At 43.1% G+C, this 12000-nt stretch overlaps 1 protein-coding gene across 1 annotated transcript in view; it reads left to right on the top strand.

Annotated features, from left to right (window-relative positions):
- The first annotated feature begins 11555 nt into the window (after positions 1–11555).
- RPS6KA2 (ribosomal protein S6 kinase A2) overlaps positions 11556–12000 on the top strand; it is a 279656-nt gene continuing 279211 nt past the window's right edge. Inside the window, exon 1 of the mRNA XM_031504319.2 lies at positions 11556–11731. Coding sequence (XP_031360179.1) covers positions 11669–11731 — 63 coding nt within the window. The 5' untranslated portion in view covers positions 11556–11668. The remainder of the gene's footprint in view (positions 11732–12000) is intronic.

Below are 12000 nucleotides of genomic sequence, written 5' to 3'. Positions count from 1 at the left end.
TCCAGAAAATAACAATTAAGGACACGTTGTGTGAAGAGGGGGAAGTATGGGTTAAAGTGTCTCCAGGGCAAAAAGGTGGCAGCAAATCTTCAGCACTGAGAAAGAAATGCAAATTCTACAATGCACTTCTGTCTGTTTGCTTCCTAGAAAATATTTTAATATAAAAGAATGTAGTATGGGGTAGAAAACTCTGTAAATGCAGTAAGAAGTACATGCCACTTATTCTGGATGCTCAATATTTGGTAATTGTTTTAAGTGAACACTATTTTTCTGTCTTTCTGTGTGCTTGTTTGTTCGTTTGTCTGAGTCTTACAAGGGATGTCGTTCTGCAATGCAAATAATTTAGAATCCAGTTCCTCTCCACTGACCTTGATAACTGACTCCAGAAAAAAAACAACTTTAAAATGCTTTCTAGTTGGGAGGATGGAAAGAAATTCAGTGCATTTACTGAAAATCTCCACAGCAATGGGCTGCATGGCCTGGGCACTGTGCACTTCTCACACGAGGTATCAGACATCCCACACCTGGCAGCCACCTGAGAAGCACGAGGGTGACAGCAGGTTGGTGTGGTGTCCTTTGAGGTGCCAGTTCAATGTGCACAGCCCACAGAGGTGGAAAGTTGGAGCTCACTCCAGTCAAAGGCTGTATCCCAAAGAGATCAGCTCAGTCTGATGGAGAAGGCAAGGGGATATTCCCTGTGCAGAAGAGTTGGTTGAATACGGAGTTCCAGCAAGGAGGCGCACAGGACTTCTGTCAGCATTATAAAGGCCCCAAAAGTCCTTACCAGTGGCACTCATGGGATGGTCCAGGTTAGCTGAACAGATGAACATTCAGGGTTAATTCCCAACTTCAGCCTCCAAAAATCAGCTGAAGGCTGATTCTCTGTGTAGGATTTAATTGAACCCTGAAGACCCAGATAGGCATAACTAAGCTAGAGAGTGGGGAAATACTAGACCCCTGAGAGAATGAACATGAGTATGGATATGCTAAGTGAAGCTGGGAAATGAGGGAGGAATTATCCCTTCCATTTTGTTTTATTGTTTATTGAGTATAGATGAAAATGCTGTGAGGGACATTTTACCACCCTGTTGCAGATTTGAATTGACTTGAGAGACTGTGCAATCCAGCTAAACTTGAATGTGTTGCTATTATTCTTTCTGCTGCTACTTCAGTCTTGTACAAATCTGTTCAAGTTTGAAAAGCAAATTGCAGGTCTAGCGGGTAGCGGCAGCCAAGAGCCCCGTATGTCTGTTTGAAAGGTGCTAATGAGGCCAAGGGAACTTTGTTTTGAAATCTAGCAGCATGACTGCTCTTGCAGAATTCTCTTTCCAAGGAGAAATGTGCCTCATTTGCAGAATCTGAGACCAGTTTGCCTCTGGTTACCATTGCTCTGCACTCTCTGGTTGAGTACTGCTGTAGAACGGCTGCAGCACTGGCTTGATTTTTGTCTCTTTTTAAGTCTTTGGCCAGCTGGTGGTCAGGCTCATTTGGCCACCTGTGTGTGAGGCCTTGAAAATTCTTTGGAATCTGCTTTACAAGTAACTCCTGATAATAAATTCTGCTATTCTTGCAGAACAACTGTGTTTCTTTTCTAATACCAACAAGCTTTTATTGATTAATACTAATACACCAAATTTGGCAAGCTTCTGCTTTTCATGCCTTGCTTCATAAATTGGGCATTAAATTTTTTTGAGAAATACAAAAGCAAGTTAGGGATATATAATGGTTCTTGAAGCAGAACACAGGTTTCAAAATATATAAGGGAACATCAAATATAAGTGAATTGTAAAATTCTACTGCAGGCTTAATTTTATTTACAGACAAGAAAAACATTACTTTTGGAACAAATAACATACTCTATTTGTTCCAGAGCTTTTTGAACTCTCTTGGTGGAAAAATAGCAAATGGACAATAAAAGAAGACCCAGGAAATCCATATTTTAAAACATAAGGATTTCTTACCAGCTAAGATATATTCTGTTGTACCTTCTTTCAATCATTCTTGCTAGCAACAAAAACCCCACTGTAAGTTACTACAATTTCATATGCATCTGAATGAAAATATCAGTCAGCCAGTGCTGATGTGACTGACAGCCCCGTGGGACAGATGTGAGACCACAGGGCTCTCTGCATTTCCTCCATTGCCCTTGTTCAGGGCAGGATGTGTATCTGACCTTCAACAAGAGGTCAAGAGCAGCAACCGTTCCCTTCTTGCCAGAAAGCTGTTTCTGGAAGGTGGCCCCAGCACTGACAGGGGTGCTGTTCTTTCCCTCTGGAGCCTGGGAGCAGGTGGCTCTCCTCCAGGTGGCCCTCACCCAGGTGATCCTTGTTACATGAAGGAGAGGCTTTAAATTAGAGCAGGCTGGGTATACAGAAGCCTTCTCTGCTTTCGTGGCTGTGCGGTTTTCTGCAGTTGGTGCTGCTATTGCTGTGTTTTGGAAAATCAATGTTATCTGGATGGTGAATAGCTGTGAAGGTAGGAAAGTGGCTCTAAGTAGCACCATTTCCTTGCTGCTTCTCAGGAGGGGGAAGAAGGGCAGCTTGAGATAGGCTGCTAGCACATACCTTCCTGCCTTTCCTCTTGGAAAGTGGAAAATGGTATGGAAAGTGTATAGGCAGGCTTGCTGTTTCTGTCTGGGTCTTCCTGCTGTGCCTTGTGTGGTGGGAGCCTGGCTGTGTGGCAGGAAAGGCTCACCTCAGACACCCAATCCCAGCATTTTGTGTTTCTGCCTCACCTGCACGTGGGAATTCTGGTTTGTGTGTGTAACTCATCTCAGTGATATTGCTGTGGAAAGCACTCGCTTGACCTCTAATATCTATTTTGGAAAGAGTTGCTATGTTACAGCTGGTGTCTCTCTGCTAGTAGGCACTGGAAGTGTTAAATGGTTTGGTCCTTTGTGCAGCTTGATTTTAGCTTGCCCATCAAGCTGCTTATTTTGGCCTTTTTAAAATCTTCCTGGAAGGGATATGAAATGTGATTTATGTGGAGGAGGTATACAGCTGTGCTGGGTAGCCTGGCTCTCTGTTCAGTCTTGCAACGTTAGAGGATTTTATCTCTGCTCTCTTGCTTGCTGTCCCCAGCTCTCCCCTCTGCCCTTCCCTTTGCTAATGGCAACTGACACAATGAGAGGGAATTCTTTCTGGAATTGCACAGTTTATAGATGCTGACTGGGCTACAATCAAAAAACCTTTAATCATCACCCATAATAAACTTCATTTCTTGAGCTCTGATATTCAAATATGAATCTCTGTTATCTCATACTTGTCTATAAAAATAAGCAGCTATTTGGTATTCATTTGGAAAAAGTAATGAAAATACAGCATGTCACATGCTTAAAATAGCAAACTAAAAAACTGTTACTTCTGTCTGCTTAAAATTCAAAACACTGGAGAAATTAACTCAGTTTGGAGCGTAATTTGTTTTTTACCAGAACTGGGTATAAAGCAGCTGCATAGTCCATTTCATCTTCGAGCTAAGGTCATCTTTAAAAAGACAAACATTAAATGATTGAAGGGGAAAAAATCATAGTGACTATTTAGTTTTGTATTAGAAATTATTGATTTCTGATTTAATTTGTGTTTATACTTTCTGAAGTCTTTATTGATTTGAATGTTCTGTTTGAGAGGTAATAATTCCCTTTGATACTGAAGACACTTGATGTTGCAAAGCTCCTGTAATAATGGAAGATTAGTGCTGGTTATGTTGAATAGCTTTATTAGTGTCCAGACTGTAGGTGAGAATTTATGAAGCTGAACTACATCAGCTTCAGTTGGGGCTGCATTTGCTCCTGTTCTTAGTGTGTGAGATTATGGTTTACTGAGTGAAAACCTAGCAGAATGCACAAGATTTCAAAATTAATTGTAAATATTCTGATCCTTTTATTTGGTCAAGGTTGTGGCTTCCTTAGGATCTGTGTGACTCTTATTAATGAATATATTTTGTTTTTCCATTGTTTCTGCAAATATCCTTGCAGTTGCTGAAAATCTCATATTTATGTACAGGTTTGATGAGAGTCTTCTGTCTGAGTAGACATACTGAAATAATAAAATCCATTTTCTTGGCACTTAGCTTTATTTCCCTGACACTGAATGAAAAATTGATCTTCTTTTAGGAAGGCTATAATTCAGTTATTCTGTGTGTTTAAGCAGCTCTTTAGCAGGTTCTAAACTGAAAGTCTGCCGACAAATGAACTAGTAACTTCATCCTCAGTCACCTCAAGTGTCTGTGTCGCAGCTGTTGGGTAGCTTTCTGTGAAATCTCCTATGATTTATAATCCTACATGATGTAAATGCTACTCTTACTGAATTATGCTTAATACATAATTTCATTATGTACTGAAGTTGACCATTTGCTTGGACTTCTAAATATAACTACTGACAGAAACGGTGACCTTTACAAAAGTAGTCAGGTCAATGAAAAATAAGACCTAAGTTTATTTCTTGAGGACAATTCCTCTGTGTAGGCTGGAGCAGGACAGGTGCTCTGACCCTGTTCAGTGCAGTCCCATCCACCCTAGTGAGATTCTAGTAGCAGTGCAGCCCTGTTACCTCTTCCTGTTTCTGCTGCTTCTGCATGGTCCAGTTGAGGTAGCAAAGCTATTCTTGCTCCTTTTAGTGAGGAAGTGTTTAAGCAGTTGGAGGGACTAGGTTGCAGCTACCATCTCTTTGCTGTATGCCCCACTCCTATGGCACTGAGGTGACGGGGAAGAGTTTTTCCTTGTTTTTTTGGGGAGGGAAGAAGGGTACGTTGGTGTGGGGATTGAGAGATATGACCATGCTATACGAACAAAGCTATTTTATTACACTTGTCACCAGTATTTATAGTTCTCTAACTTCCACACAAAATTTTCCACTTGGACCCCTTTGCCCTGTTCCCTTAGTAACACAATCTTTTTGTTTCTCGAGTCCCTGTTACATTCTTTTGTGCCATCGATGTCCTTGCTCTATCTTGTCTTGTCAGAGCAACCAGACATGATTTCTTCACTTTTGTTCTTGCCTTGAGTTTATTTTTCCCATGGCTTCCACTGTACCAGGGCCAGCTTCTGTAGCTGTCTGACCTTCCATGCATGGGGGTGGTATTATCTCTGGATGCACTGAGTGTGGCAGGTAGAATAAGTGAAGTGTCAAACATTGTCCCCCACCATCCTGAATTGCTGTATTGCCTCCAAATTGCTTTCCTGTCCCTGAGTTGAGGGCAATGTGACTGTCCTTTTCCCTTCCTAGCCCCTCGTTTTGGCTGTGGTAAGTGTTCAGGCTGTGCTGCAGCTGCTGAGAAGCCTTGATCCAGCCTGGCTGGAGCTGTTTGTGTTCAGCTCTCCACCCTCTGACACAAGTGGTTGTGTGCAGCAGGCAAGTGGAAGCCTCTTTGTTCAGCCAAGCTACTGCTGCTGAAAAGGGAATGTGTCCTTGGAACTGCCAGAAAAGGGAATGTGTCCTTGGAAATCTCTGCTCTAGGGCATGTGAGCTTCTCCTTGAAGTGGTATATAGAGTGCATTTTGGGGAAAACAGTCTCTTCTGTGCTTGTAAGATGAAAATATGAAGTCACAAAACTCAGTGTATTCTTGTGTAGCAGGAAAGCTTTTGCTACAATTTATCTTTGTTGAGCATCTTTAACTAATGATTACTAGTGTGTTATAGGGAATTACAGCTTTAATGAAGAATATCCCAGAAGTTTGCACAGGGACTTGCTGTGTAGAGCACTACTTGAGTAAATGTTTGAGGGTCAGTATCTTTGCCATAGGGGTCCTTTCGATTTTTTTTAAAATAGGTACAGGATGTAGCAGGTAAGGCTATCCTGTGTTTGGCAGCTCAGCTCTGAGAGTGGTTAATGCCATGGTAAGGAGACTAACAGGCTTTGGATTTTGGGCAAACTGTCAGCAAATCAGAGCAGGCTTTCTAGCTCTGTAGGCTTGCAGTGCAAACATGATGCAGGTACCCAAATGGCTTGTGGAAAAACCAGTCATCACCTGGTTTAGGGTAGGTGGCACTCAAGTGGATAGTGGAGCTTGGCTGATGCCATGTGATGCCATTTGGTGCTGCTTCCAGTATTCTGCACTGGCTCACCAGCCCCAAGGCATTCAGGCTATTGAAGCCAGACCCAGTATTATACCTCAGCTAAACTAATGGGTCAGTGCAGGAACAGAGTGGGGTCTCTGCTGTTCCAGCCAATTACCCCTACTGGAGATATCAGCTAAGCCATGTCTGTACTGAAGGAGGCTGCTCTGCTGCAGTTATCTCAGCTGGGTTTTCTGTTTTCCAAGCTAATTCTTTCAGTATTTAACTATTCAGTAATATTAAGAACTGATTAATGTAGGATGTGCTAAGTAGCTGCAGCCTTAATGAGATAAGTAACAATTGTGAAAAGTATTTTTCTACAGCTCCTAATAGCCCTCATCCCTGTTTGGCAGAGGCACCAGGCTGGCTTGTAATAGCTGTCTGTTGCCCCCTTTAAAATGAAGAAGTCTAATTACTCTTGCTGCTCTCTAAGCATATTGATTTTAATGTTCAGTCTAGGCCTTCTCATTAAATACAAATGGTGAAGCCAGACCATTGCTAAGGTTAGAAATTAAGCTGACTTTCTCTTCAGTTTTGAGCATTTCTTATTTTAGGGGACTCAACAGACATGATTGTCATTGGAAAATGTTAAGGTATGAGCTTTTCAGGGGGCAGATGCACACTGCTTTGATACCGAATGCCTTATCTGCCACTGTTTCCTCTTGTGCTTCTCAGGCATGTACTTCACAGCCAAACAGTAAATCGTTTTAGCAGTACTAGGAATGCCTCTCCTATTGTAGCAAACACTACTTTCCCTGTGTGTGGCATAATTAGCAGTGTATAGATACTGTTTTGTGTTTCTCTCAGGTTTTGCACAAATGATGGTAGGTTATCCAAAGGCTAAGGTAGAAGTACTTAATGCTGAGACACTGGACAAATAAGCTGAGGAGAAATGTATTCATCTTGTTTAGGAATGAGCTTAAATCATTTCAACACCTGCTCTCACAGAGAAAAAGTAGTGTGAGGGATTTCGTTTATTTGCTTTCAGCCAGGAAGAGTAGCTTTTGGTAACTTCAGTATAAAACCAAAAAAATGTGTAGGCAAGTTAGGCTTCCCTCCATCAAAGAATGATGTATAGATCCTGTTTAGAACCTGCCCTACCTTTACTAATTCCTTCTAGCATTTGACACTTAACCCATTTGCCACAGATTTAGTCTGTCTAACGCAAACTTAACTATACAGATTACAGGAAACTAGTCATGCCCAGCATGTTTCTTTCACATTTGGGATGGTGCAGTGAAAGTTCCATTTGAGCCTCAAAGACCATGCTTTCTACTTCCCTGCCAAAAGGCTGCATGTTATGGTAAACTAGAGCAGCATCTGATGGATATATCATTGTGATGGATACACACGATGACTGTGGTGAGTGTGGCTCTAATGCCATCACAGGGATGTGCTCAGGCCTCTCCTCTTGTGCATGGTCTGTGTATGTCACCTTCTGCCACTGTGTGTGGCCAGCGGTGTTCTCTTCACCGTGGGGTGCCAAATCTTTTAGCTGAAGGGTTCCTATCAGCAGGACTTCTAGAGAGATTACCCCCAGTTTATGCTGATCATTTACTGTCAAGTGAGGTATTTCGAAATATTCTTTCAATGTGCCTTGGTCTTTTTCTGTTTAGGACATTAGGTGGAATTTTTCCACAAACAGGGCAATTAAGCATCCTTCCCCATGTGCTTATTCCATGGGTACAAATATGCAACAGAATAAAGAGGCTACAAGATGACTACTTGCTTGAAATGTGTTTATGTGCTGCATGACAGTATCTTTCTGCCCCAGATCCATCCCTTTTTGGCTACAGTATGTAGCAGGAACCATTGGAAAGGACCAAAGAATTTCCTTTTTTGTTCCTTGGAAAACTGGATTAATCTGCAGGAAATGTTGCTAGTGCTCTACTCTGATTTTGTTCTCTAAGTGACCTTTGCGGGGGCATCTTCAGCACACATTGTACAGTCTGATTTCTTTGGAAGTTAGGGATGATCAGTGGCTGGATTTCTTGTAGTTGAGCATTCAAGGCTTTCCAGGAGTCCTTTAGCAGCCAAAAATGGCATCAGGCAAGTAATGCACTCTATGTATGCTCTCTAGTGCAGCACGTGAAAGGGACAGTGGACTGTTACTACTTTGCTCTTGGTAATTTTTTTCCTCCCACTTTTAGTGATGCTACTGACACTTCAGAGACCTAATTGCTTTTCAGCACTGACATTTGGGGGATTCCATCCTTTAAGAAAATGTTCCATGTAGCTCTTGTTTGCCTGGGAATTACTGAAAATGAAGTTTAAATTTTGCTTGTGTAGTGCTGCAGATGAGCAGACAGGCAAGTGGTCAGTCTTGCCCCAAGAAGTTGTGTGCAGAAAAGGAGTTTTCAATTGAGTGAAAACTTGATTGAAATTCAGAAAAGGGGGAGGGGGGAAATCAAAAAGTTGGGTAGGTGATGCTGGTTTGACAGTGCAGCCAGCCTAATAGTAGGTGATGTTTGTACTGTGGCAACCAGGAAGAGGCTTTAAATGCAGAAGGGGATGGTGGGAATGCCTTTGAAGGAGAGAGGATTTTTTGCTGACTTCTACATCAGGTAGTATTTCTTTTGGTTGTTGCACAGGCAGAAAGCTATCCAGCTCAAGCTTTGAGGGAGCTTTGGGCTCAAGCTGCATGCAGATGAATGCATGTGTTTTGGCATGAGGTGATTCCATTCAACTGAATACTGAAGTCATGAACTTGGAAGTGTGTTGAGCTGGTGACAGATAATATTTCTCTGTGCTTCTTCCCTTTTGTGCATCAAATGGAGAAATAGTCCTTTTCCACCAAGCAGAAGACATGTAAGTTATTAAAGTATCTTAATGTGATTTGTACACAATGCTCTTAAGAAACTTGCTTCTGTACTAGTGTATCTTCTGGTAGTGTAGGAATTACTGTAACCCAGCAGGATATTGATGTGTCTCATCTCCTGCTCTGCATCTGGTAGCAATCATTAGCTACTAACTCAGGAGACAGGTAAAAATAGATGAAAAATCACCATGCAAGTAGTCCAGTGCTTCCTTACATAGGAAATAAAAATGCTTTTATTCTCTTGATGCAAGTTGAACTAATCTCCTTGCAATTCTCAGCCTAGCTAGCATATCTGCAAATATTACTTCTGATAAATTTTCAATGTGGTTAGCTAGCATTTTTTCTTAGGAAAAAAATCTGTAACTACTTCTTGCTCTAACCAGACTTCTTGTGTGTCCTCAGAGACCAGTTTCTTTGAATTTGTCTGCTTTTGGTTTTTTTTTTTTTTTTTGTTTGTTTGTTTTTTTTCTTCCCTCTGTGTTCCATCCCTCTCTTCTCTTCTGTTTCTTTATTCTGCTCCTAATGAAGTATTTTTGGAAGTGGACTACTCCTGGTTTTGTGATGCTGCAAAATAAAGGGCAGGGGAAAACTATGCAAACCCATATTTTTGTTTAAGCTGAAATGAAAAACTTCTGCACTTTGTTAGGTAGGGATAAGAAATGGAGTATGGAATGCATGCTTTGCCTAGTCCAATTATTTTTCTATATATAATTTGGGTCCAAATCACCTTGGTGCTGAAAGAGTGTAGGTAGTCTACTGCACAGTACATGTATCATGCTTATAACAGAAGAATGTATGTGAAAACTTGTTTTTCCCTGCTATTATTTTATGCATCTTTAGACTGACCAAAGTGGTCTGGAAATAAACTTGTGAGTTTTGATGTCCCAATTTGATAACAGATTAATACTTAAGGAAGAATTTAACTGTATGTCTCAATAATTAAGTGAAGTTCATGGAAAAGTTGTAAAGCCATTAGATCTGCATGCACGTTTTTTACTTGATTACACTGCAATGACCCCAAACGTTGGATTTGCCTCCTTTGGGGTAATCTGGACCTCCCCTGTTCCCTGCTGCTACAGACAATTTGCTCTTGCTCTCAGCCCATAGCATCCAAGATTTCTATCTCAAAGGTTAAAATACAGTCCTGTAAACTGGTGCTAAACATTTTTTAAATATCAAGATGGCATGTGATATAATCATGTACAATCTTCTCGGGGTTGATATGTCTGGTTGATAAAGGTCCTGAGGTTTTGTAAAACAAGTGGGGCTTGTGGTCTGAATTTGTTGTGTCTGGTTCTGACCTCATAGTCGTTGGTGTCATGAAGCTGTTTGGGAGTGCCTGTATGTCAAGTTAAAGGTAGGAACCCCTTCTCTCATTGCTGGGAAAGAAACAGGGACAGGACAGAAGAAGCAGGGAGTGTGTTACAGCCAGGTGCTGCAGCTTCTGGCCTGTGTCTGTTATGTGATTAACATCACTCCCACTACACTTTTTTGGTGAGCAGTAAGCAAAGGCAGTAATCTAGATATTTAATTGCTCAAACTGTAAAGCAGATGAAACTGCATAATTGGTGTTACAAGTTGTTACTGAAGTGTTGTCATGGATGTCAAGAAAAGTGTTCATATTCTAACACAATTAAAAGACTGAGTTCTTGCAGCAGTATTTGAATGCGTGGCTCTGTTTATAGCTCTGGCTGAGGACTAATGTTTATTTTCTTTATTGTGGTTGGTGAATTTGATTTTCCTAACCATGCTTAGCATTTGGACCTGTGGAAAGCTTATTCATGTTATATAGAGTTTGGGGAAGTTGAGATGGGACTGGAGAAGGAACACTTCTCAAATGTTGCTTTGTAGACTGGTAGAAGAATTTTTGTTGTTAATGAAAGCTTGTGTTGAATTTGTACAGCACTGCTTATATGGGAGCAAACTATGGCATTTTGAGCATGAACAGAAGAAAAATGTACTCTACATATTGATCCTTCATTCCAAAATGGTTCTTTGAAGAGCAAAGACTTATTTAACACTAAAACCTTTTGGTTCCTGATGAAGTTGCCCAAACAAGTTAAAATGCACATTTTGTCTTAAATTTGAGAAGAATTGAAATCAATATCTGCATAAACCATGGTGTCTGGCAGGTGGGCATTTGGTGTGTTGTCATGCTTAGTAAGGTTGTAACAGTTTATGAGATTTGAAGGAAAAGGAAAGGGCATGTGAATAAACAGACTTTACTACAGGCTTTGTAGTACAGAGGTAATGTAGTAAAGGAAGTGATAGCCAGTTATTTTTAAGACTGGACTAATACTGGGCTTTGTAAACCTTAGATATCCTTCTGTTAGCTGCACATTCTTTCAGGATTCCGGCGTTCTACATAGTGGTTATGGACTAATTGTCCTGCTGCCTCTCCCGCCGGTTCCTCGGGCGGGGCGGCCGGCGGGGGGGCCGCGCCGCCGTTGCCATAGCAGCGCCCGCCGCCGCCGCAGCATCCTCCGCAGCAACTTTCCCCCGTTCCGAGAGCCAAGGCGGTCGCGGCGCCGAGAGGGACGGGACGGGGCGGCGAGGGTCCGGCGGCGGAGCGACGGCCGCTGCCTTGTCCTGCCTCCCGCGCCTGCGGAGCGCCCGCGCCCCGCCTGCGGCTCCCCGGGGCAGCGCGGAGCCATTTTGCCGAGCGGGTGGGTGGAGGGTCCCGGTCCCACTCGGCGCCGTGTCCCGAACCCCCCGACACCTTCCCGTCTCCGCTCCCGCTAGCGGCCGACGCGCTCTCCTTGTGCTTGATCCCGTCCTCAGGCAGGAATCGCCCAGCATGCCGATCGCCCACCTGCTGGAGCTATGGAAAGGGATAGAGGTGGAGCCCATGGAGACGGAGGTGAGCGGCAGCGGCTGAGAGGGCGTGCGGCAGCGGCGGTGCTGCCGGTCCCCCTTTCCCGCCGGGGGAAGCACCTCGGTGGTGCCCAAACCTCACGAAATGGGGTGTGACGAGCATCCCTCGTCCGCTCTGCTCGCTGCTGCGGGCGGGGAGCAGGCGAGGCTCGGGAACCTGTTGCCTCGCAGACGGAGCGGTTTGGAGCGGCAGCCGCGGAGCCCGGGCAGTGCGGGATGTTCCGTCCTGTCCTGTCCTGCCCGCCCGGCACCGGG

Source organism: Lonchura striata, chromosome 3 (assembly GCF_046129695.1).
Source record: "Lonchura striata isolate bLonStr1 chromosome 3, bLonStr1.mat, whole genome shotgun sequence".
NCBI lineage: Eukaryota > Metazoa > Chordata > Aves > Passeriformes > Estrildidae > Lonchura > Lonchura striata.
This window is presented reverse-complemented; position numbering and strand designations above follow the sequence as displayed.